The sequence below is a fragment of the Pteronotus mesoamericanus genome, unplaced genomic scaffold, assembly GCF_021234165.1.
Source record: "Pteronotus mesoamericanus isolate MK-2021 breed Mesoamerican mustached bat unplaced genomic scaffold, CSHL_Meso_final contig_90, whole genome shotgun sequence".
Taxonomy (NCBI): Eukaryota; Metazoa; Chordata; class Mammalia; order Chiroptera; family Mormoopidae; genus Pteronotus; species Pteronotus mesoamericanus.
In genome coordinates, this window is record NW_026555277.1 from 8,102,860 (window position 1) to 8,129,011 (window position 26,152).

Below are 26,152 nucleotides of genomic sequence, written 5' to 3' on the forward strand. Positions count from 1 at the left end.
GCAGGGGGTCTCTGGCTTTTGGTCTCTTGTGAAAGAAAGCGTTGTGCCACTTGAAAGCCATTTCTGGAATGGTCAGTGCTCTGCCCCTACCTCAGGAGCCCTTGCCAGCAGCCCCAACCCTCTGGCACCTCCGTCTTGCGGATGCCGTGCCCTCTCACCCCGCTGCGTGACCCCACACCAGCCCGGAGGCATCCTTCCCTGACTGTCACAGACACACAGACAGACAGATGGATAGACAGACAGGGCCTGTAGCAGTGGCAGCACATGCGCTCGCTCGGTGCTCCCCCGCAGGGAGAGACTGGGAGGGGGTCTTGACACTCCTCATGGCCACCCCTTCCTGGCACTCAGTCCATGTGGGGGCTCCTGGCCTGCCCAACCATATGTCCACTTGGGGGGAGGGGTCCACAGGGGCCCATGGCTATCTCAGGATGCTGCATGGGGAAGGGAGGGGAGGTGGGGCTGGAACAGGGTCCAGGCCGGCAGGCCGGCGGGGTCTGTGGGCAGGAGGCAGTGAAACACAGCGAGGTCCGAGAGGTGCCTGAGACAGGGGTGCGGCTCGGAGGGCAGCGGGGGGAGCGCAGGCGGCCCCCTGAGCTCACTCGCCTGTGTACAGACAAAAACCTCAGTCAGCAAGCGGCAGGTTAGTGCAGCACACACACGCACACTCAGGCACGCACGCAGCCTGGCTAGCACCCCACATGGACAGCTGCCTCTCGAACTGCCAGCGTGGCACTGCCATGTTCACCTCCCCCAGGAGCAACCTGGGGGTGCGGGCTGGGCAGCCAGCCAGAGGCCGGGCCTCTGGGTTTTCTGGGCGGGCCGAGGCCCTGGGCAACCAGGGGGAAGGCATTCACAGGTGTCAGGAGCGCCCCAAAAACCTGAGAGATGCTGGGAGGAATCCCAAAGAGAGAGAAGCACTGAAACACGGGTTAACACAGCGAAGCAGGGCAGAACCAGACCCTGAAGGGAAAGGAGCAGGCCAGGGACCAGGGACCAGGTTGCGGGGCTGGGGGCTGGGGGCGGGGTGGGGGTGGATGTGGGAGAATTCAGACTGAGGAGGAGGCAACCCCAGGAGCTGGAGGCAGGGCCGGGCCAGGGAACTGAGGCCGGTGGACTGTTAGGGGCTGAGCCTGGGGGGTTCCAGGAGCTCCCAGAGTGGCCCCCTGCTGGGAAGGAAGGGCCAAGGCTGAGAGTGGAGCTGAGGAGGGATTCCCAGCCCCGAGCTGCCCCCAGGGAAGGGGGAGGTGAAAGGTGGAGGGAACAGCCAGTCCTGGGGAGGAAAAAAGCACCAGCCCACAGGGCAACCTGGCTAGGGCCTGCTTCCGGAGGCCTGAAAGGTCCCCTGCGCTTCCGCCTGACTCTGGAACCCAGCCCCCTCCACGTTTCACAGCTCTGCTCACCCTGGCACCCCTGGGGTCCCTGCAATACTGCATGCCCACGTCACCCCAAGGGCCCCTCCGAACGGGTCCAACTCTCAGACACTCCCCGCTCCACTCCCAACCACAATAATTCTGCACAGCAATGAGATGGGTCGGGGTGGGCCAAGGGGCAATAGGAGACAGGGGAGTGGGTGTGAGGGAGGGGCTTGGGAAGGGCGAGGTGACAGAGGCTTAGGAGAGTGCAGCGAGAGGATGGCCGGAGGCAGGAAGCAGGTCTCTGGCTGGCATCAGGGGCAGGCACAACTGAGCATGGGGAGGGCGGTTCTGTGTAGTAAGCTGAGCACTGAGCAATTTGCTGTGTGGCCTGGGCAAGTCGCTTCCCCTCTCTGGGTCTCAGTTTACCCAACTATGACATACATAAGCAGCTAAACTTGGGCATCTCTAAGGCCCTCATCCCATTAAATTGGCCACTGGGCAGGAACAAGGCCGGGACCAGGTGAAGGGGTTTGTGGAGAGCGTGAGGTACTCACCTCGCACCTCCAGGCGGGCCTCGCACTGCCGAGCGCCATACTCATTAACTGCTTTGCAGGTGTAGAAACCAGCATCGCCGCGCTCAGCGGCCAGGATCCGCAGCCGGCACAGCCCGCCCTCTGCCTCCTCCGCAAAGCGCCGCTGGTCCGGGCGCACGGGCTGGCGGTTTCTCAGCCTGCCAGGGGGGCAAGAACTCAGTCCCAGGGCCCAGGGTCCTCACCTGCACATGCAGGGAAGTTGGGGGCCAGATCCAAGCAGGCCTCTCCTCCCAGCACGTCACTTGTCCCTTCCCCAGATCTGTCCACTGACCACCGGCGCCCCTCAATTAGAGGTTAGGTTTCCACTCTGACTCTGTCATCACACCTTCACCAGGAGCTTCCAGACCACATCCACCCACCTGGCTCTCTGTCCTAAGAACCTAACGGCACTTAGAGTAGTGCCATGCTATTCAGCTTGTAACGGCTCCTAAGTCCCCTCGTGTTTTATTTTTATTTATTTAGAATGAATGATAGCTTTCCCACTTTCTAAAAGGGACATGAAATAGCTTAAAATGCTAAGAAATCACATTGGGGATGAGACAATCAATTAAAAGTGAAAAATAGAGCCCAAACCAATAAAAAAACCTAAGTGAACCAATCAAAGCTCCAGGCCCCTGGGATGCACAGTAGCCTGGCAGATGAGGCCAGCATTTAGCTCTGGGCTCTGGCAGCTCAGAAAAAAATGATTCCACCTGGGCCTAGCACAGGGATAGGCGCAGAGAGGGCCTCAAAAATCACCCTCTTGTCAAGGGACCCTGCGGGGGGTGGGCAGCCCTCTCCAGAAGCAAGATGGCTCCAGGCCGTTGTAAACAGACAGGAGGCCTTTGTTCCCCAACCGCCCCGGGGGAGGAAGCAGGGGCAGGGGCAGAGACAGGTTGGGGGGAGTGGTACCACTGTACCTGGGATGTGGCCCCCTGCAGATCATGGGGAGGTCACAAAGGACCCACTCCCCTCTACCCAGAGTTGGGCCTCACAGGACCAAGCCTGGAGCTGGGGGAGCTGGCAGGTGGTGGTTAGTGGCTGCTACTCACCAGGAGACCACCGGCTTGGGCTCCCCCTGCACACGGATGCTCATGGTGACATCTTGGCCTTCTCTTACTGACTGGTCCATAAGGGAGACCTGAAGGGGACCCCAAAGTGTCAGGGCTCAGCCTCGACTCCTGTGGGATGAGGGATCTGGGAACAGAGGCCTCTTCCACCCCAGTCAGACCGAGGCTGGCTCTGGGTAAAAAGGGTTCATGCGGCCAAGCTCCAGGCAGTGCTGGAGCCTGGTGTGGCCCCAAGAACAAGAAGCCACATGAAGGAATGGAGGTACCCAGGGGGCTGAGACTGGGCTCAGGGGTCTGACCTTAAAGGTGGGGGGTGCCTTGGAGCCAGTGTCTGAAGAGCGGCGGTTCTGGCTGGGACTGAGCTTCATGGCAGGGCTTTGGGGCCAGGTCTCCCCAGGCTCCGGGAACTCCTCTGGGGGACTCAGGTACTCCTCGTCAGAGGTGATGGGGCTGCTGAAAGGGGATGTGGACCCACCTGCAAGAGAGACGAGACAGTGGCACACAGAGAGATGCCAGGAGAAGAAGAGGGGCACAGAGACTGGGAGCTGAATGGTCAGTCTGAGGGTCAAGGACCTGAGAAGGTCTGGATGGCAGAGCCCAGGAGGTAAAATGATTCCTGTACTTCCCTTCCCGGGGCTCCCACCTGCTTGCTGTGTGACCTTGCCAGGTGTTCCTGTCCCCGACTCTCCCAACACTGACCCTGCTGATCCTCCTCAGTGGGGGAACCATAGGGAAGGGCCTGGGGTCAAGGATTTAGGCAGCAGAGGGGCCGCCCCTGCGCCTTGTGGGAGACTTGGAATTCCACTGGGGCCCGGGACCCACATTCCTGGCACAGAATCGCAGGCTCCTAATGCAGGTGGTTCACGCCTCTGGACCCCAGAGTGGCACAAGCAGGACCCCCGTCTCTTGGGTGAGCTGGGTCTAGTGCAGAGGAACACACACCTCAGACAAGCCCCATCCTGACCTCAGTGCCAGGGCCAATGAGGTAACACTGTCCAGCTCACCCTTCCCCCTCTCCCTTCTCAGCTTCCTGCCCCAGATACCCCAGGGGCACCTGTTGGCCCCAGCCCTAAAGCATGGACCCCCAAACTCTCAGGGAATGGGAAAGCAGAGTTTGAGTCATCCAAGGGAAGGTAGCTCAGCCTGGGGAAGAGGAGGGGGCCCAGCATGTCTTTGGGGGAGGGGTGTCCCCAGGGCCCTGACGCCCTCCCCTGCACTGGCCAGGGGCCCAGCCTCACTGAGCTGGCTCCTAGCCGACTGCCAAATACAGACATGAATCTTCCACAGCCCCCTGGTCCCTCCTCCCAATTCCCCCACCCCAAGCCCCTGTGGCCCGGCCCCCCACAGGGCTGCACCCCAACTCACCGCGAGACTCTGCACACGAACCCCAGCCCGCGCCTGTCCCGAAGGCTCTGCCCTGGCACCAGGCCCTTCTGCTGCCTGCCCACTACCCACCCCACCAGGCTCCCTAGGGAGCAGGCGCCCAGCCTGCCCAGCCCCACTCACTGGCTGACCCTGCTGAGGCTCTGCACGAGGTCCTGGGGGAGGGGAGGGAGCCCAAAGAGGGGAAGGAGGAGGTGGGGCGGGCGTGGAGGGGACAGGCTGGGTGGCAGGCAGGCAGCTGGCTGGGGAGGTGGTGCCTGCTGAGACCACAGGCAGCCGGGCCTGCAGTGGAGGGGGAGGAGAGGGGAGGGGCAGAGGCAGGCCGGCTGTATTTAGCCTCCCTGCTCATTCCCAAGCAGCAGGCTCTGCCTTTTCTCTCCTTACAGCTTCTGGACCCTGACAAGCGCAAAGCCCCCTCAGCGGCGCCTCGATTCGAAGTGTCACGGCCTTGGTCCCCAGGAAAAGATGGCGGTGGCGCTGCACTGCAGCATCCAAGCCACTTGCCCTGAGCCATTCGTTTCCACGTGTCCACCAGAGGAGGCAATAAAGGCAAACAGCCCCTATGATGCCCCTTGCTCTGACCAAACCACCAAGACCCCAACTTACAGAGCCAGGCCACACCCTGTCTCCTCTGGTGCTGAGGATCAGGGAACTGTCAGGACCTTCGGCCCGGTGCTCAGAGAAATGCCCCTCAACTGAGTGGGCCCAGAATCCCACCTCTGCCTTGCATGCCGCAGTGGCCACAGGACACCGGGCTTAAGCCCAACACTCTTCCTACAGGCACGACCCGTTGGCAGTTGTCCTTCCCCCCATCAGCCCCACCAGGGCCAACGGTCAGGAGGCAGGGGCTGCCCCCGGCCCCCGCAACTCCTCACAACTAGCCCCCACCTGAATTGGGGTTTTAGAAGGGGCTTGGATACAGAGCAGGAGTAGGGGAGCTGTTGAGAGGTCACATGTCCTTCTCCCTCCTCCTGTCACTCCTGCCCAGGGCCACATTCCCAAGCTATGACCTGTGTTTCCCATCATTGCCAGTGAAGAAGGAGGGGGCTCACCATTCAGGCTGGCTGTCCTGAGGTGGGGGTGGGGAAGGAAGTCAGAATGGCCACTTGGTGAGCATCTGCCCAGGGCTTGCCACTAGCTGATGCTGAGATCACAGGCGTGACTCCTGGAGGCAGGTGCCCCCACCCCCCGCACCGTGGATCCTGGTGACTTCCTGGGTCACCTCCAGGTTGGACAGCACTGAGGCCACGCAGGGCCCAGGGAGGCACAGATTAAAGCAGACGGGCAGAGTTTGCAGGGATCCGCAGAGACCCCTGGTGGTGGCTACGGGAATAGCACCCTGGGGCGTCCAGTAACCAAGCTAAGCAGTGTCTTTCAAGCCCCCCAGAGAGGGCGCTATGAGAACAGCCTAGGTAGGAGGCTCAGGCTACAGAGGAGGCAGAACTTGGCCTCTCTGAAACAAGGCCATGGCCTCCCCACCCCTACGTACCCCCAAAACTGTGTAGCCAAGAAAGCTGATCAGGGATCTCTGTCTCCAAGTCCCAAATCCTTTAGGGTTCCACACCAGGCTCTTGTGCCACCCCCCTTTCCACTGGACCCACCGCCAAAACCATCTTTGTAGCCAGTCCCTATATCCCAACCCCGCTCCACCCACAAGGCCACGTCTCACTGTGGGAAACATAGTTACACTAGCCAGGGACGAGGGGGCAGGTATCCCCCACCCCCAACGCCACCTAAGATGTACAAATGCCCACCATGTAGGTGCTGCCCTTACACGCCCCACCCCTGGAAAACGTGCTGGCGCTGGGCACATGTCAGGCCTTTTCCACGGCTCCCAGGTCAGGCTCACTTAACGAGAGCCTCTGAGTTGGAGAGCGCTCCCTCCCCAGACCGGTGCATCCGGCTCAGGACCGGTCCCAGCACCCCCTGAGGTGTCCTCACGATAGATGCAGCCACAGCCACCTGCATGAAAGGCGTCACGTAAGGCCCTCTAATCAGGGCTTCTCAGGACGGCCCCAAAACCACCCACATCAGGACCACCTGGGGGCCTGTTCAAACTATCAGTTCCTGGGCCTTCCTCTGACCTGAAAAACTAGATTTCCAAAAACAGGGGCCAGGAAATTGCATTTTCAAAAGCATTCAGTTGATTCTTATACACATGAAAGATGAAGGACCTATGTGATGTCTCCTAAAGTGAGCAGGAAGAGGTAAGGTACTTCTGAGTCCCGTCTCGCTTGACCACCAAACTTCAGGTCAGGACTCTGAACCTCGGAGGTCTGAATCCACAGCCTATGTGCTTCCCACTGTACCACCTGGCCTCCCACCTGCGCAAGGTCCCTAACTCTATGCCAGTGATTCTCAAATTCACCATTCACCAGAATCACCCAGAAGGTAGACACAGACTGCTGGGACCCGCCCTGAGTCTCCGATTCAGTAGGTCTGGGCGGGGGCTGATAATATGCACCTCTAACAACGCATCCTCAAAGTGATGCCGATGCTCCTGGTCTGGGGACCAAACTTTGAGGGCCACTGCTCTATGGTCTCCTCTGCCTCCCAACCTCTGCTCTGAGGCAGATCCTCACTGCCCTTTGCAGACGTGTGTCCCAGCCAGCCTCTGTGTGCTGCCCAGGTTGTTCCAGGGGCTTGGAAAGTCATGGAAACCTCTACCCCCCTACTGCCAGCGCAGGACAGCCGCTCACTGTCCAGGAGGGCCTCTGGGTATGGCCGCGAGGGCTAAGCATAGCCAAGGCATGGCCACAACCTCAGGAGCCTTCTGGCTGATAGGGATGACAAGCCACATACACGCACAACTGTAGCAGCAAGCAGGAATAAGATGGCAAGAGAGGGGCAGATAAGGCCACGGGGGTGTAGAGAGTAGAACTTTCCTTTTGGCTTGGGGAAGAAGGGGAGACTGAGGGAAGGAGTGGTATAGAATTAAGAGTACAGTTTAAGCAGAAAAAAGCAATCCTGAAAGAGAAACCACATGAGCAAACGTTCAAGGGCAGAAAGTGTGTGCAGAGAGCTGTAGCTCAACCCCCCTAGCTATAGAACTAGGTAAAGAAGAAAGAAATGGGACGTGACCGCGTTGGAGCAGGTCCCTGTCACTGCCTCAGCTGCCTCCGGCCACCCTCAGATCATCTTCAGGTCCAGACGGTGGAGGCCGGCTCCCGCAATGCGGCCTTCGCTCCGAGGGCTACGGGGGCTCCACCAGGTGTCCGAGGAAGGCAGTGATGTGCTGGTCATTCACAGCCGCCTGTCCACCTGCACTGTCTCAGAGGTGATGTCTTTAAATGCCTGCTGTGGTAACCCCACCACAGAAGAGCGGGAAAAGGAGAAGAGTTGTGCTGAGAATGTTTCAGCGTGGGTTTAAAAATGGACAAGGGAGCAGAGAGCATTTCACATATGGAGTCGGCCTGACCGAGGCATGGAGGTAGTTAATTTCTCACACAGGATTGTTTGGGATCACTCCCTGTTAGAGCGAGCGTTGGCACCCACAGTAAATTAGGTCCCCGCCCTCCTGATAGGCTTGTGCGATGGCCCCCACTCTGAGGCAGCAGCTGTGGGGGAACACGTGTTGGGGGAAGGCCTGCTTCTGGTGGACGGAAGTGGGGCGGGAGGGCTGAGTCTAGTCAAGGAACCACAGTGCTTTTATAGAGGCTGTCCAAGCCCCACCAAGGATGGACAAGGCACCACGTGGCTTTGCAAGATCTCTTCCACAGGCAGCCACTGGCTTCACAAGTGAGAACCTGCCAGGGCCAGGAGAAGAAAGGGGTAGACAGCTATAATTTCCTTCCTTTCCGTTTATACTCATGACCTCCCAAGCCACCTCTTTTCTGTTGTGACAGTGTCATCATACAGATGGGACCAAAATGAGCTTTGATCAGCCATATCCTCTGACCCACATGTCCTCACCTCAATCTTCAGCCCTACAGAGCATCACAAATTTTACTGAGAAAGCAGCCGCAGTTATAATGATCCTTGCTGTACAGATGAGAACATGGTAGCCAGATTAAGTGACGCGGCCAAGGTCTCTGCTGGAAAACATAGAACCTTGGGCTCAAATATATGAAACCTGTGCTTCAGGAAAGGACTGAAGGCAGGAGGACAGAGGCCTATGCACATGGAGCCAGCCACGTCTCCCTTCCTCCTGACCAGAGAGCCCTTGGTGGGGTGAGCCAATTGTGTGCACACCTGGCGTGCAAGGAAACAAAGCAGGACCCCAGCCATGGCCGGGGCGGGGGAGGGGCGCGTGTCAAGTGAGGAAGGAGAGAAAACCCTAAGTCTGACCCACCCGCAGAGAGCACCGGCAGTCTCCGCCTCCTCCCCTACCCTAATGAATCACCAGCACAATTCTACCTGAACCCTGAACCTCTCCAGAGTAGGAGGAGACAGTATGGTACAGGGTAAGGAGTGTAGACTCGGGAGATCCAGGGACAGGGCTCCAAATCATCACCCCATTTCCCTCTGGTCCTTTGCTCCTGCTTCTCAGTCTATTTAAATATATATTAAATAGCCACTGAGTCTATTCAAATGTGCATTCATTAAAGTAAAATGAAAGGAAAAAGTCAGTTGTTTAGGTGCACTAGCCACATTTCAGGTGCTCGATAGCCACATGTGGCTAGTGGCTACCACATTGGACCATAGTACACATAGATACTATTTCCATCATCACACAAAATTCTATTAATCAGTGCTACTCTAGAGAAATTGGCTAAAGCCGGCCAAGTCTCAGTTTCCTCATCTGTAACATGGGCATAATAGGACCTACCTTACAGGTGGATTAAATGTGAGAACCCAATCAACACAGGGCCTGGTACATACGAAGTGCTCAGGAAATGCTAACTAGTCATGTTATTTTCACCTGCCATCACACTGAGTTTATTTGCTTCACAGATGAGTATTTCAATCACCACCTGTTGCTTATAGCATTCCTAGGCAGATTACAGACGCTAAGCAAAGGTGCTGGCCTCGTGCTAGCTCTGTGTCACTTCACACTCCATGTTTTCATCTTCTCATCTGTAAACTGGGAATGTCACCACCTGTCATGACCCTCCAAGGGATACAGAGTTGACCCAGAACACCATGGATTTGAACTGCAATGGATTTTTTCCAATTGATCCAAGCAGTTCAAACCCACGTTGTTCAAGGGTCAACTGGTGGTTGGAAATCTGCCTATGTGGGGGGACAACTAAGTTAAATTTGAATTTTCTATTGCCAAGGCAGTAGGTGACCCGAACCCCCTCACTGTTCAAGGGTCAACTGCACATGGTGTAATGTAGGTCAAAGAAGGGAAGAGACGTGAAAGGGTTTGAAAAAAGTATATGGCACTCTCCAAACACATGAAACTGTTTAGAGAGACGTAGCACTTGGCACCCAGTTGGTACTCTAAATGCCTGTGTGACGGATACAGGCAGCTGCGAAATGCTTAGCTTCAGTTAAGCACACTTCTCACACCCTCCAACCCCTGCCCCGACTCACACACACCCTTTGGGAGCTCAGCTACAGTCTCAGCAGGAATTCAGTGGCATGGGGCAGCGTGGGAGGGAGCCAGGGCTGGGTGGGGCTGCCAGAGCTGGTGCCAGAGGACAGAGCGTGCCCCTCGAACTATAGCACCAGGGTAACTACATTCTCTAGTTACTGATTCCCTGTCCCAGTGATTCCCAACCAGGAATTGAGATCTGTGGGCTCTCAAAAGCAGATCCTGTTAGGGTGCATACCCCACCCAAGAGGGCACTGGGGAGCCAGTCCTGGTTACTAAAGGGGTTGATGAGGAGCAAGGAAAAGAAGTGGTGCCACAAGGCCTCTTCCCACAAAACACTACACACTCTCTCCTTCGACCTACTCCTACCCCACCCACAGCCGCACTGCCCAGCACCCTTCCGTAGCCCCACCCCCTCATTCCCTGCAAACTACAGTCCTGGGACCCTGGCTTTTGCCAAATGTCTTTGCCACCCATTGGTTCCGCCCACTCCTGCTGCTCCCTGGTCTGCTGGCCTCCATCCAGCTGCTCTGGGCCAGACAGAGCCTTGTAGGGTAAGGAAGTCGGCTTCCTACACGAGAGCTGAGTCTGGACCCACGTGCCTGCCCCTCAAGCCCTGGGGCCCTGGAACCAGTCTGACTTTCAGGAGCCGTTCTCTGGGTGCAAACCCTGGCTCCCCAGGATGGAGGAGGCACAGAGATGCTATGACAGGCTGGGAAACACGAGGGAGTTGGGGTACAGGGCTGGCAAGGGCGGGGAGGAGAGCCCAAGGCACGAACAATACGAAGGGAAAAGACAGCTTCCCGAAGCCTCGTGGAAACCTGAGCTCTCGTGCACAACAGCGCCACTTAATAATGCTAACAACTAACATTTGTCTACAGCTTTACAGTTCATAAAGCTTGTTCACACATTTGCTTTCTTTCCTGCGAATAGTATAATTATCTCTGGTTTACAAGTGAGGAAACTGAAATGCAAGGAGGTTTTGCAGGCAAAGAAGGAACTCCCGGTCAAGCGCAGACAGCTGCCTTGCCCCAAACCTCCTTCTCAACCTTAAAAGGCTCCCAGATGGCCCTGAGCCAGTATTGGGGCACCCCCCCTCAAACTCCTTGCCAAATCTCAGTCCAAGCCAGGTATTGTCCTGGAGCCGGGCCCGGGCCCCCTAAGCGGAGCTGGGAGCTGAGTCAGAAGCCAGATCTCAGAGGTGATGGAAGGAGGAAAGCTCGAAGTGGAGGAAGTGGTATGATTCATCAAGGTGGGGGAGGGGGGAGGAGAGAGCCTAAAATCTGGGCTCCTGGGAGGGGTCTGTAAGCTAAGGCCTGCCGGTCTGCAAAGCCGGATGGATACAGCCTAAAGGATCTAAAGCAAGACTTGGACCCAGGTCAGATACCACCAAGAACTCCCTGATCATGACAGTGCTGAGGCCCTGAGACCAGAGCAGGACCAGCTCTGTAATCTCGTTACCTGCAGGGCTGAGTGAAAGAAAGGGACAGAGGGCACGTGCTCTTCCCCCTCCTGGGATGCCCGGCCCTCAATCCCAGCCTCCTTCAGGGCCCTGTTGCCTGTCAATCCAACATCCCACAACACTGCCTGACCACCCAACTATCCTAGGTACAGGACGCATCTGCCCTGCACCTCCCTCCCACCTAAGTGCTCTGACTGAGGGTCACCACTAAGGGGAATCTCCTTGGGAGTTGAATCCGTGTCTTTTCCTTGAATGCCCCTTCCCCAGTCTCATCGCCTCCCCACCCCCAGCGACCTGAATGAGCTGAACTGGCCATGTACACGGACGCCAGGCCAGCCCCACCGTGAACCTGAAAGAAACTGGGCTTAAACCCAAAGGAAGCAGCCCAACACCAAGTGAGGACCTTCATACAAACAGGAAACGAGGCAGCCTCAGCCACTGCCACCTCCCAAGAGGTGGTCTGAGTGGCCCCCTCTTTAGAACTTAGGGTTCAACAGGAGGAGCAAGGGAGGGAAGCACTTAAAAGCATCTCTGAAGGGGGACAGGAGGGCTGTTCTAGAGAAGAAATAGCCTCATAAGGTTCCTGATGGCTCTTAAGTCCTTTGAGCTGGGAGATTCTTTTTCTCAGAGGCTCATGGATAATTTGCTTTCCCCACAGGATCCTGTTCAGGAAAATGCCATGAAAGGATGGCATTTAGAGGATATCTAAAGACAAATTCCAGTGATTTCATGACTTGGCCAGCCTGGTGTGTGCCTTGGGAATTTGGCCTCTGCCCTGAGGCCAAGGCCATTTAAAATGCTTCCACCAGAGCAGCAGACACAAAAGAACAGACTGTGTACTCTGGTTGAAAGTTGAGCTCTAGGCTGGGAGTGGAAAGGGAGCCTGGCCCCACGGGGAATGGGGAACGGTCACTACTCACCCCACCCGGCCCTGGGGCCCACAGCCTCCCTACCAGGTCTCACGGCCAGCGTGGCAGCACAGCTGGCCTGGCCGAGCTCGTTGGTGGCGGTAGCCGTGTAGTTCCCGGCATCAGCTGCCCGGGCCTCCCGGAGCCGCAGGGTGTGCCGCTCACCCTCAGCCCGGATGAGAAGGTGGCCGTCACTGCGCAGTGTGGACCCATCCTTCTGCCAGGACACTGTGGGAAAGCAGCAGGGTGACCAAGATGCCACGGCCCATGGGGCGCTCTGGGACAAATCTTCCCCCACCCCACGCAGAACCCAAACCACTCCTCTCCCCACCCTAGGGAATTCAGAGGACTCCCCTCACTCATACAAGCCCGGGCCTGCCCTGCGCTCTCTCGGGGGATTCTGGGAAAGGTCTCTCACACACACAGGAGTCAGGGCTGCTCCGTGGAGCGTGGAGCGGGTGATCTCCCCTCTCCCCCACCCTCCCTGTCTCAACCTTGGCCAGGCCCCAACTCTGGGCTCACCTTGGGGAGGGGGGTTGGCAGTGACAACACACTTGAGCAGCACATCAGCCCCGGGAGCCACCACCGCGTCCTGCAGGGGGATCTCAAACACGGGGGCCTCCAGGGGCTCTTCTCCAGCAGACACGTACGAGTCATCCGAAGACTCTGCCAGAGACACAGGAGACAGGGTAAAGGGACATGGTCCCCACGGCGATGACTTGGGGGAAGAGGGTGTGATGGCAGCCCCAAATCTTGGAAATCCAAACCCAGAAAGAGGGGCTTCTAGAAGGTGAGGGCTGGGGAGTGAAAGGTCTCTCTCCTGAATGTCCTGGGACAGGGGAGTAAGGAAGGCAGCAGGGGGTTCTCAGGCAGGGCAGGGCCGCGGGGGCTCCACGTTAGCATGGCTGCTCTTCAGCCTCAGCCACGGCGTTGTTCCTGGAGGAAGGCAGGGACCGCGCCCTGCCCTTCCACAAATCGGTGGTCAGGGGTAGCAGGGCCGACCCTGTGCAGGACACTGTGAGGGGCATTGGATAGCACGGGCTTCCATGCAGACAGAGGCAAGCTAACAGCGACCTGAGACATAAGCGGTAACAGTGGTGTCACAGGGCAACACGTGGTGTACCGTTACATTAATGATGCTGCCCAATTCACGAGAGGGAGCCACCGGTGGGGCCTATGGCCCTCTGACAGGCCTCATAAAAATCAGCTTTGATTTTGTCCATTCATCAAACAGCAACACTGCGCTGACTGCATACTAAGCTGTTTGGCACCAGGGATACAACAGGAAATAAGATGTGTTCCCTGCTTACAGGACACTTGACCGCACAAAGAGATCCCTCTGGGTATTTCTAACTGACGTTCTATAAGCTAGATAAAGCACAGTGCCAAAAGAGCAATGAGAATCCCAATTATGTTGTCTTTTAGCTACATAAACTTGGGCAAATTAGATAACCTCCCTGCGCCTCAGTTTTGTTATCTGTAAGATGGAGCTGATAAACAATACCCAATATCTTACAGATTAAGTTAAAATAACACCCCTCAGTGCCCAGTAAACGCAATGCCTCAGAGAGGGCTGTCAGTAGGCATGCAGCAATGACAGCTAGCAGCATGAAGGACAGGGCCTAATCATCTCCAAAGATTTAGAGGCTGTAATACTTAAATCAAAACTAAAGTAATTCTGCTGAAGAAAAACACAGGGTAGTAAGTGCAATGAAAAAGGTATGCGCAGGGCTCTCCTGGGAGCAGCGAGTAGGGCCTCTGGCCTCAGGAAGCAGAGCAGGTGGGAGCGTGCGAAGGACGGCTTCCTCTGCCTCAGTCCAGGACTGGGTCCCAAGCTGATGTTCAGGCTGAGCAGAGTTAGTGGCAGGGACAGCCTGGCTATTGGCCATCACCCACAGGAAGATTGGGAGAGACTACACACAGGCTGGCGTGTGACCACAGTCACCTCAGCAACACAGGGACTCCAGGGTAGGAGTGGAGAGGCTAGAAAGGGAGGCTGGGTCAGATCTTAGAGGCCACGGATGGGTCAGGGGAATGGTGCCAGGATGGGGAGGCCAGAGATGAGACTTGGCTGGTCCAAAGCTTGCCTGTAACAGGGATCTCACAAATTATCTGTTAAGATAGGCTTCCCTCTCTTCCCCCGCAGAGGGGTGGTGTGTGGAGGAGCTCCTTAGATTTCCACCAGTGCTTCCATCAGTTAGGCCCCGGGACTAGCAGGCACTGGACCCATGGGGGCGCCTATGGCAGGCATCTGGGCACCGGGTCTTTGCTCACACCTGGGCTCCTCTCCACCTCCATAAAAACACACACACTCTTCCCACCGGCAGGCAGGTTTTAGCACATTAACCTTCACTCAAACTTGAGCTTAGGTCCATGCCTTCCCTGGGAAACCACACCCTTGCAATTGCCTAGCAGCCTGGCTCTCCCCAAACACCCTCCCACCCAGGTCCCGGCACCTTCCTGGTGCTTCCGAAGGCCTTACCGAGCTCAGGCGAGGTGGGCCGGGCCCGACGACCTCTGCCCTGGCTACGAGTCCCTCGGCGGTCCCAGGGCCCCCAGGGACCATCCTCCTCCGGCCCTCTGCGCAGCCTCTTCTCGGCCTCAGGCCCCGCCCGGTTCTTCTCCAAGGTCTGGGGCACAGCAGCGCCCTCCGGGCCCGGCGTGGCCCAAGGCAGGAAGCGCACGGCTTGTGCCGGGGGCTCCCTCTTCCGACCTGGCGGGGCTTTCGTCCTGGCCTCGGGGGCATCGGCTGGGGCGGGGGCCGGCACGGGGCTCCGGCTTTCCTGGATGGTTCTGCCCCGGGTCAGCGGGAACTGGTCCCGGCGCCTAACCTCCTGCTGCGGGCCTTCCCCCAGCTCTGTCCTGCCTGTCGGCCCGCGGCTCCGGGGCCTCCCCGGCTCGTCCCCGGGCCTCCCCGCGACGCTTGAAGGGGTCGGCGGGGCGGCGGCGGGGCTCACGGCCCGTGAGGTCTTGGGGGTGGAGGGCTGGGAGAAAAGCGGAGGCTCGCCGGGCTCCCGAGGGGATGGGGCGCGCTGCAGCGTGGAGAGCAGGGACTCGTGCGAGCGCACCAGCTCCTCCCGTGACGTGGAGCGGCGGATGCGGCCCAGCTCCTGGGCGAAGCGCAGCTCCAGGTCGGAGGCCGGGCTGCGCTGCCGCGTGCGCTCGTCCAGCGAGGCAGCCTTCTGCTGGAACAGGCGGCGCCGCTCGGCCACGCTGCCCGATGGCCCCCGCAGCTCCTCTTGAGAGGCCCCAGGCGACCCCCACGGAGCACCATCCTGGGACTTGGGCTGCTCCAGCGAGCGGGCCTTGCGCAGGGGCACCCAGGGCCGCAGGGGCGCTGGCGGCGAGTCGCTGCGCTCCAGGCTGCGCCGTCGCTCCTCAAAGAACTGCAGCTTGTCCAGGATTCGGGACCCAGCGCGCACCAGCCGCGGCGAGCGGCCCAGCGCCGACAGGCGGCCCGAGGCCTCGCTCAGTGGCGTCTGGGGTCGAGACTCGGCCGTGCCCGCTAGCGAGGGCCCCGACGACTTGGCCTTCTTCCCTCGCTTCTCTTCGGCGGCGGTGTCTTCGGGCAGCACTGGCTCCTGAGTGCGCCGGTGGGGCGACGTGGGGGTGGCCGGGGGCTGGGCGCTGGGTCCCGGCGGGGGCCGCTTACCCACCCGAGGGGACGGTGGGGGCAGTAGCGCGGATTTGGAGGGAGGTGGTAGGGCAGGGCGACGTGGGGCTTCGCTGGCCGGCTGAGGCTGAAGGTCGGGCTCCTCCCTGTACAATCCGCTCTGAGGGACACTGCTGCGGAACGGAGACGAAGAGGGGTAGAAGATTGAGGGGGCCACCCCTCCTAGACCCTCAGCTTGTGACAGGAGTTGGCGGTGGGGCATGCATGCTAGGATGGCTTGAGGGTGACATGGGCCAGACCTCCGCCCCCTCCCCCCAAAGAGGAAGGCACAGCCAGAGCAGGTGCTGAGCTGGGGAGAGGCGGTGGCTCTGGCACCAGAAGGTTGGTGGACTGACTGGGTACGGGTATAGACCCAGCCCCACGGGCTCTGACCAGCCCCCTCCCCCAAGCCCCAGAAGCTGGGAAACGGCAGAAACATAACTGAGCAGTGGGAGAGAAAAGAATGAGGCTCAGGACCCAAAGGATGAGATGGTGATGGCAGGGGAAGGGCAGGGTGGGGAGGGGCCCCCTCAGGAATGCAGCCTCCCACTCATTCCTGCCCCCAGGGGCCTCTGCAGCCCTGCCCATCCCCAGCAGGACAGAACCCCCTTCCCAGCAGAAGAGCGGCACAAACCTGAGCCTTCCTTCCAGGAGCCATACCCCATCCCTTGGGTTACCAAACACCAACTCAGACCTGAGTCCAGTACTGAGGGGACACAGCAGGTGGTAGCTGGGGTCTCTAGGGCAGGAGGCTAGGACACCTGGGTTCCCGTCCCCTTTAATCAGTCGGCTTCCCCGGCAGAGGACTTTAACTTTGTCCTGCCCCTGGGAAAGTTACCTGAGTCCTTGGAATTCCCCGGAGAAGCACAGAAGCTCCCCAAAGGGGTATGCTCAGAAATAACTCAGCTCAGAAATAACTACTGCGTGGGCCTGAGTTGGGAGTGCGGGAGAAGAAGAGACGGGAAGGAGCTGGTCAGCCCAGAGAACCCTCTCACCTACAGAGCTTTGAGGTCCAAGGGCTGGGCCTCAGTTACCCCCACCTGGACCACGGGGGAGCACATCAAAGATGAGCAAGAAAAGGCATCTGAAATGCTAGCATCATACCGGACACATCAGAGGCAGCTTAACAAAAAGTTATGAAATGGCTCACTGAGTGCTTCTTGTATGCCCCGCATGCACTAAATGCTTTAAAGGCACTGAGTCATTCAATCCTCACAACAGTCCTTTGCAATAGGAACTGTTATTAGGTCCATTTACAGATGAAGAAACTGAGGCTTAAAGAGGTAAAAGCGCCTTAGCAAGGTGGAACGGCTAGGAAATGGTTGGTGCTAGGAATGAAACCCAGGGAGTCTGACCCCTCAGCCCTTGTTCCCTCCAAAATGCCTGGGATTCTGTGGTGCAGAAGGGAGGAGAAATGGGGTGCCAGCCATGAGCAGAACTTTTAAGGGTGCCTGAGTGGAAGGATGTTATAGGCTGGGTCCGCCGCCTCGGCTGCAGAGCCCGCCTCTGACAGGGGTGAGAGGCAAGGGGTGGCAACGCACAGTCCCCTGAGGGAGCAGAACCTCAGCCAGCCACCTGCAGGGTGGCCGAGTCAGCTCTGAAGGACAGATGGCAGAGTCCCTGAGGAGTGGCCTCTGGGAACTGGGTGAGGCATGGAGAGAAAGTGGAGCAGCGAGAGGAGGCCTCTTGCCGGCAGTTTCGAGCTCCAGGCCAGCCTCTGTACCACAGACATCACTAAGGAAATGGGCTCCCCTGAAGTTGCCATAGCAACTCCAGGCTCCGGCTGGGGCCTGGCAAAGACGAGCAGGAAAGGAAAAGGCAAGTCCAGGGCACAGGAGCACCTGGTTAATGCCAACCAGATAAAGCAAGAGAGCCTTCCCTGCCCCTGCCTAGACCTCTCCTCTGCCCACCACTGGCCTCAACCACCTTCTCCACACGGGGCCGCTTCCTTCTCCTCCATGGTGGCACCTCCCCCACACATCCACACCCATCACAAATCAGGCCCCCTGTCGGCTCCCCAGATGCCCCCCAAAACCTCTATCGTCAGCCACTCCCCTCTTCTACCATAGCGTTCCCTCCTGTACGCGCCAATCCTCACATCTCCAAAAATGGCTCCAATGCCTCACTGCAACACCTCTGCTCCTCAGCAACCCCTACCAGGACCACCTTCAGCCCCACCCACCGGCATCTCGCACAAGATCACCACAGGTAACCCCCTCCAGGATTCCAGCCCTCTGCCTCCACCCCAGCCTCCTATCTCCATCCCTCCCTGCCCTGGCCCCCTGCCTCCCCCACACCCCAATCCTCCTGCTCTCCCAGGCCCCTGGCCCATCTGCCCCCTGACCACCTCGCTCTCTTCTCTCTCCTGGTTGCGCTCTTGCTCCCTTGCTCTCTCCTGCTCTCCCGGGAGCTGCCGTGGTTCCGTTCCTCCCAGAAAAAGGCCCACATGGGAACAGGAATGTGCAGAGAGATGAAAAGGCAGCAGCTGCTGAGACAGCAGGCACGGAGGGGGCCCCGAGGGGGGGGATCCTGGGGACAACTGGAGTCTGAATGGGCGAGGCAGGAGAGGGCCCCTGGGAACGTGGAGATAGTGGAGGAGATGAGGAAGAGACAGAGGGGTCCAGCGACCATGGAGGTGGCACAGTGAGCCAGAACAGTGGGTGTGGGCGGACGTGGGTAGTGATGGCACAGGAGACGGACGGAGCGGTGTGGGAAGACCGAGTGAGGAGCTGTGGCTGGGGGCGGGGGGAGCAATGAGGGGTGGAGAAGTGCACAGAGGAGTGGGTGGCGCTGGGGTGGGGGCGGGGGGCGGACGATGGAGCCGCGAGGGGCAGTGCAGGACAGCACGGTGAGGGAGGACAGTACAGGCCCATGTGAAGCATTACTTACACGTGGATCGAGAGCGCCCGTCCTCTGTACAGACTGAATGCGCTGTCATACAGGTCACTGGCCACCGAAAGGCTATCCTCTGACCCCCAGCTTGCGCCCACCAGATTAGCTCGAGACGCCCGTACCAGCGGCTCCACCCCCAGGTGCCGTGGCCCGGCCCCGGCTGCCTGTGCTTGCCTTGGGCTGCCCGGGAGGCGGCGGGTGCCACCCCTGCTGCCCACTTCCTGCTCCAGGACCGTCTGCCCGCTGCCCCACCAGCTCACTTGCTCCTCTGAGGTGCCTGTCACGGAGGTCGGGGGTGTGTCCAGGGAGGTGCCCACCAGGGTATCGGAGCCCCCTAAAGAAAAGAGCACGGTGAAGCCCAGGCATCTCTGGTGGGAGGCCCACCCGCCTGCTCTTTTGAACACCCCTGAGAGCTCACCTGTGGGGGTGCTGAAGGTCCTGTCATCCCGAAGCTCCAGGCGCTGGGTCCCCTGCACATCGCTGATGTCATCCTCACCTGTCTCCGAGTCTGGAGAAACAGGGGTCTGTGTGGGCAGGGCCCTCCTCCCTCTCGCTCCAACTCTTCCCCCATCACTCCTGCCTCCCCCCCAGCGGCTCCATCTTACTCCTGGAGGGCCTCTCGCACCTGTCTCCTCCCCTCTCTTGCTCCCCACATCCCCCTGCCCACCTTGAGCTGCTCAGGGCACCCCCTCCGTGCCAGCTCCCTGGCTCCATCCCTGGGCCCCTGGCTACTCATCCTTGCCTCTCTGGTAGTGGCCTCAACGACCTGCCATCCCCCGCCCAACAACTTAATTACCGTGGCCTCAGCCCCGTCCCCCCCTCCCCTGTCAGTGGTAGCTTCAGTTCCCACATAGCCCCCAAAATAACAAGGTCCTAGGTTCCAAGGCTCTAAATCCTGGGTTCCTGTTCCCCAGGAACAAAGGGGAGTCACCTCAGAGTCGTACTGTCAGGGCACTTGACCGACCGCAGGACCAGCCTGTCCTCCACCCCAAGCCAGCCGGAACACATCAGGGTGCAGCTGAGGCAGGGTGAGGAGAGGCCGGGTTGGGCAGGGAAGAAGGGGGGTGGAGGGCTAGGGCAGGAGCTGGCTTCCTACCGTAACTTTGCTTTCTGCAGGAGCGGAAAACTTCGCTTCCATAGGAGCAGCAGAAGAGAGACATGGACAGACTGTTATCAGAGCGTTTGTGGGGTAGGGCATGGTGGGCAGGCAGCACAAAGGGCACCGGTGTACCCAGTGCCCAGAGATGCCCTGCGGGGATGGGGCAGGAGAGGGAGACACCTGGGATGGGCAAAGCATCTCTAGTTCTTGAAAGGTCTTGACTGCCTGCAAGCTCCCAGGGTGCCCGGGGCTGGGAAGCCCGCGTGCTTTGACTGGTTATTCCGATTACCCCCGTTATTCTGTACCCTTGGCACTTGACTGGTCACACACACACGTACTCATACGCACACACATGCCTGCTTGTGCTCAGCCCAGCCCCCCCCCATTAGGGGTCAGGCTCACCTGCTATTACAATATTTGCATTGTGCTTTGGCCCCTCCTTACAAACCACCCTCCCTCTCCTCTTCTGCATCATGATGTGACAGGCACCCTCCTCCCCATCCCTCTCTTCTGCTCATTGGTCCTCGAAAATGCCCAGTGGGGAGGCTAGGAGCAAAGTTTCCTGGGCATACTTTTTAGTTTTTCCCAACTCTATCAGGTTCCGAGCCTCAGTTTCTCTACGAGCGCCATGACAAGCAGGAGCCACGTACTGGTGGCCAAAGCACGGCTACGAGCTCGTTCCCACTTGGCCCCACGGAGAACAGTGAACCCATGGTGGGTGTATGTGACTCCCCCACCCCCTTTGCTAGGTCCTCTCTCAGCTGCAGGGCACAGGGGGCCTTCTTGGGTGGGTAGGTGAGTATGGGTGCATGTGGCACGGGGGTCCCACATCTCATGGGCTGTCTTCAGGGCCTGCGTGCCTCATGAAGGAACATGGACCAAGAGAAGGCATGGGCATGGGTTAGAGCAGGAAGCCCTCAGTCCACACACCATGGGTGAGGCGGCTAAAGGCCCGGCGGGAGTGGCCGGTTTTCTGAAAGAGAAAAGCCAGAATGAGTTGTTGAGGGGAAGGCTCGCTCCTGACATCCCTACCTCCAGTCTGAACATCTCTATCAAACAGAAATTCATTCCAGGGGCCAGTGGGGAGGGAGGGGATGGACGGAGACTCAAGACGGCCACCTTCCCCCATAGCGAATGCCTACACTCTTCCTTGCCTGTCTGCCCTCCCAGCTGGAGCTCAGCTTGGCTCTGGGGAAGAGCAGGGGAGGAAGGAGAGAGAGAGGACAGAAAGGCTGGGGTCAAATGCTGGAACTCAAAATGGGTAGAGACTCACAGGAGTGGGGACCTGAGCGACGCCCCCAGAAATAGAGGCTAGGAGACAGGACAGGGGACTGACTGACATGAAGGAAGAGATGGGGGGAGGGGGTTGTTGCTTGGATAACTGGGAGATGGAGAGATAAGGACACAGATTCCTGTTGATCAGAAGACAGATCCCTGGTGTGGGTGTCAATAGGGTGGAGAGGGTGATGGGGGGCAGAGAGCAAGGTTCCCCAAAGGGCCAGGGCCTCACGAATGCAGCAAGGAGGCCCGAGTACGTGAGGACAGGGCAGGGCTTGGGGAATTTATTGAGCTCAGCGCAGATCCCTGTGCCTGGCTTTCAGGAGCTCCGGGAGATGGAAGGCTCCAGAGTCGGGGGCTGGGGAAAGCCGGGCAGGGGCCAGGGCCCAGGTTGGCTAGAGGCCAGAGGAGACAAGGTGGCCAAGAGGCCAGTGGGCGCTCCACGCCAAAGGCGGCTCGGAGACCTCCCCGGGTGGTCGCGGGGAATGCAGGCGATGGGGAGGGCTGCCCTTCCACACGGGGAGGGGAGGGGGGCTGCGCGCTCAGATCCCAGATCCGAGAGCCCCCCGGACCTGGCCCAGCCAGCGGCCTCAGCGGCCGGGGTGGGGCAGGCGCCACTCCAGAGCCCCCTCCCCCGGGCCCAGCCGCGGTGACCCGCCCTCCCTCCAGGGCGCCCAGCCCTTCCTGCCCCCTCCCGGCGCTGCCCGCCCCCGGAGCCCTCACCTGGAAACGCTTCTTCACCCACAGCTTCTTCATGGCGGGGGAGGGGGCCGGGCGGGCGGCCGGGCGAGGAGGGGACGGGCGGGGGTGGGGCGGAGCCGGAGTCGGAGGCGGGGCCGGGGGCGAGCGGGGGTGCGGGCGGGAGCCGGCGCTGGTGGAGGAAGGAGCCTCGGGGCAGCGGGAACCCAGGCGCGGGGGGGTGGGGAGGCGGCGGCGGCCGCGCCCAGAGCCCGCCTCCCCCGCCAGCCCGCACCCCACCTGGCGCCCCTTCCCTGCGTCCCCTGGGGCGGCCATCACCTGCTTCCCTACACTCCTACCCCGCATCTGCCTCCCAGGCCCTGGACACATGGGGAAACTGAGGCACAGAAAGCGGTTCAATGGCCCCCGTGAAAGATCGGGCCACTCTCATTGGCAGCCCTACGCAACCTCCATGGCACCCCCTTCCGCCTCTCGCCGGACTGCTCTGGAAGGTCAGCGCATCTCAACGTGCTCACCGTACAAACATACGCACACGGACCCTGTGCCAGGCGGTACCCAACTCGCCTGTGGCCCAAGCTCGCCGTAGGCCACAGTGCCAGGTGGGGACGTCTAGGTCTTACACAGGGCAAAGTTCCTCATGGGTAGAGGCTACCTGCTCACATGGCCCCAGACTGTAAAAACCCCCAGGCCCCTCAGGAAAGCCAAAGAGGGCTCTTGACTTTCTTATGGTAGTTACTCTATCCCTGCACTGCGGCAGGTCGTGTGTGTGTGTGGGGGGGGGGGGGGCACGCATACACACACACACACACACACACACACACACACAAGCTAAGGTGCCAAGAGGTTCCCCTATTATTCACAAATAGGACCTACCTTTTCACTCACAGGTGAGCATACTCACTAAACTTTCTTTGTTCTCCCATTCAACCTCATGTACACTTTGCCTACACAAAACTACTTCCCACCCAATTGCTATAACTACGTTTCTTAATCATGTACTAAGTGTGAAGAACTTTATAAATGCCATCTCATTCACGACAACTCCACGAGCATAAAACCTTTATGAGCATTAACTGGCTCCATTTAACATACAAGATTAAGTCTCAGAAAAGTCCTGTCGCTTAGCCAAAGCGATACAGGTTGTGAGTTTCCACGTGTTCTCCAGATTCAAATTTCCATCCCAGTATCCATAAGTAGTGCCAATCCTGGCTTCTGAGATGTGACTACAGAGGCATTATCATTAACACTATTGCGTGCTTGGTATGCACCTAGCATCATGTTAAGCATTTTATATGAATAAACTCATTTAACCCTCCCAAGAGGGGAGACTGAGGCACAGAGAGATTACTTGTCCAGGGTCACAGAGCCAATAGTTGGTAGAGCCAGGATTCTAACCCAGGCACTGTAACTGAGTTATTGACCACTATGCCATAAACCTTCACATGCCAATTGGTCAGTAGGTTCCCTAATTCTATTTCTTGAAAGAATGGGTCCAAAATAAGTGTAGAGCCAACAGATGAGTTTTGTTCAGCCTGCACAATGCGTGTTTTAGGCGGGCAAGCATGCTCAAGTTCAGCCACTGACAAGTGAACCTTGCTCATTATAAGTTTCTACTTGGCCCCTGAAGCTATTTGAGTATGTGTCCCCTTTATTTTAAAGTTTAAAGTCATGTCTTATACATTCTGGGTACATGCAGGTGGTCCCATTTCCCAGACCCCCAGGGGGGCAAATGCTGCACACACAGACACATACATGCACATGTGTTGAGAGGGTACACATGTGTCCATATCAGTTCCAGCCAGAGGACCCTGAACACCCACAAGCGCTTTCCCTGCCCACCCCCAAACACACCCACTCACAGATGGCGGAGCTGACTGAGGAGAGGGGGTAACCTGAGCCCCTGTTCTCCAGGAGAATCCGAGGGGCTGGCACATTCCATAGCAAAAATAACCAATGAGCAGCGGGCGTGAGTGACGGGACAGCTGGGCCGCGGAGCAGCCAGTGGGATCCTGTGTTCCTGCTCTGGGCCTGCTCCACGCGCCCCCACAAGGCCGACCTGGGCATGCGTGCAGGGTAGGCCCAATATTGTCCCGTCCTTCCTCTGTGGCTCAAAGGCTGTGCCCCCTCCCGCCCCATCATTGCCCCAAACCCAGACTTCTAATTTCTGCACAGCCAGCATTTCCCCTTCCAGAGAAAACCCAGGTCACACGCCCTGCCTGATCTCTCACGCAGACGCTCCTCTGAACCAGGTACACCCCTCCCCTCCTCGTTGCCTCCACCCTTCCATGCCTAGGTTCCGTTTGTCCCTTGCCTTCTTTTACTTACCCTGAATTTGAAATCTTTATGAGCTCTGTATTTCTAACACCCTGCACGATTTTTGCTTATTTATGATGTTTATTGAATGTTGTCTGTCTTCCCCTACTGGTATGTAATCTCTAGAAGGACAGAAATTTTACCCCTTCCCCACACAATGTATCCCAAGCATGGAGAACAGTGGCTGACAGACCATAGCCGCTTGATCAGCACGGTAGGGGGATGGCAGAACTGGCGTGGAGAGGATGACGGGTGGTGGGGATGGGGACAGTAAATCTTTGCGGAGCAGCTCATTCGTCCAGTCTTCCTTCCTTCTCTGTTCTGACCCAGACCTCTTCCAAGAAGCAGCCGGAGAAGTTACCGTCTCGCATTCCACTCTGGATTTGTCTGGGAGGACCTGCCTTTCTTCGGGAAAGCTTCAGACCGATTTTAGGGCCTCTCCGCTCTTCTCTTTCTTTTCTCCCAGAGCGCCTCTCTGCTCCCACTCTGGACCCTCCTCCTCCTCCTCTGATTAGGGCCTGGCATGAATGGATGGAGACATTCTCCATACCCATCCCCAACCCCATACTAGTTCCCTCCTAGCTCTTCATCCAGACATTCCCAATTCCAGGTGAAAAATATGACAACTGCAGAATACACCTCAATGCAGGTTCTCATGTATTCCCCACCTGGCCTAAACTGGCCCTTTCTCCCCTTCCCTCACTTCTCCTCTCCATATTTTCAAGTCTCCCCACCCCCACATGGTTCACTACCATCTGTTGACCTTTGGCCCTTCTGATTGACACCAGATTCTTCCAGACCCCGCCAGGAAACTTCCAGCTAAACAATGAGCATCGTCAGCTCCTCCTTACCCCCTGTCCTTTAATGCAGGCCTTCCCTTCCAGCCACATACCCCAAGCTTTGAGGGTGGCACTTACTCTGGTCACTTGATTTGCACAGGGTTCCTCAGCCCATGCAGATGGAAAGCCTGAAGTGACGGAAGAGAGGAATGACTGCCTATCTTGGAGGCTGGGCCAGAAGATGACTTTGCAGATATTGGCAGAAGGGTGGTTATGATGACAGACCGTTGCCTTCGTCTTCCCACATTTCTCCTTCTGAGGACAGGCAATAGGGACCTAGACCCAGAAACCTGGCTTTCAGATCTGGCTCTGCCACCTCACTAGCCACGTGACCTTGGGTAAATTCCCTCTTTGAACCCCAGTTTTCTTATAGGTATATCATAACAGTAACCTGGGGCTTAGAAATCAAATAATGAAATGAGATAAGGTGCTTTATACATGTTAAGGCTTCTGTATTTCTGCCATCTTCGCTGTCCCTATTCTTTCCTCATCTCTATGCCCTAAATCCACCCTTCTGCGTCTTATCTTTCAAACACTCCAGCTTGCAGCCCACTTTTCTTCTCAAGGGCCCAGCCTCCCCAAGCCATGCCAATATCCCTCCATTCTTGAGCTAACATCTCAGGCTGCAAGAGTGCCATCGACTCCATAGTGCCAAGCCAGGCGGCCGCCCCAGCCAGGAGACTGCCTCCTTCCCTCTGAAGCCAGGTCCTGGCTGGGCTTCCTCGAGAACCCTGCAGCCCTCCCCCTGTTGATCCCAACCAAGGAAGTTTTCCATGAGTAAGTCTGAGCAACGCTGAGCTGCTGGCCCAGCTGCCCCTGACCAGAACCTGTCATTGGGCAGGAACCGATGGGGGCGGGGCAAGCAATAGGAAGAGGAAGAAGCCAGACTCACCCAGTCAGTCCCCAACATCACCAAAGCAAAGCCTCTCCCTCCCTCAGGTCCTATGGGAGGGGCGTAGTAGTTAAGCACTCGGCCTGTTGGCCTGTTGCGGTGGAACAAACCGAGGCTTCCATCCCTGCTCTGTCACCTTTTATCTCTATAACAGGACACGTCACTTAATCCCTCTGCACCTCAGTTTCCCCAGGGCTGCTGTGGGACTTAAATGATATGTCAAGGGATATCATAGCATATTGCCTACCATACCGTTGCA

General features: G+C 58.2%; 1 protein-coding gene across 1 annotated transcript in view; it reads right to left on the reverse strand.

Moving 5' to 3' along the window:
* The window catches only part of SPEG (striated muscle enriched protein kinase), a 55,336-nt gene that overhangs the window by 26,475 nt on the left and 2,709 nt on the right, over window positions 1-26,152 (reverse strand). Inside the window, exons 2-10 of the mRNA XM_054585624.1 lie at window positions 19,870-19,899; window positions 19,192-19,281; window positions 18,771-19,107; window positions 14,712-16,015; window positions 12,752-12,895; window positions 12,275-12,457; window positions 3,297-3,472; window positions 2,980-3,068; window positions 1,910-2,085 (exon numbers count right to left, since the gene is read on the reverse strand). Of these exons, the coding sequence (XP_054441599.1) occupies window positions 1,910-2,085; window positions 2,980-3,068; window positions 3,297-3,472; window positions 12,275-12,457; window positions 12,752-12,895; window positions 14,712-16,015; window positions 18,771-19,107; window positions 19,192-19,281; window positions 19,870-19,899 (2,529 nt within the window). The remainder of the gene's footprint in view (window positions 1-1,909; window positions 2,086-2,979; window positions 3,069-3,296; window positions 3,473-12,274; window positions 12,458-12,751; window positions 12,896-14,711; window positions 16,016-18,770; window positions 19,108-19,191; window positions 19,282-19,869; window positions 19,900-26,152) is intronic.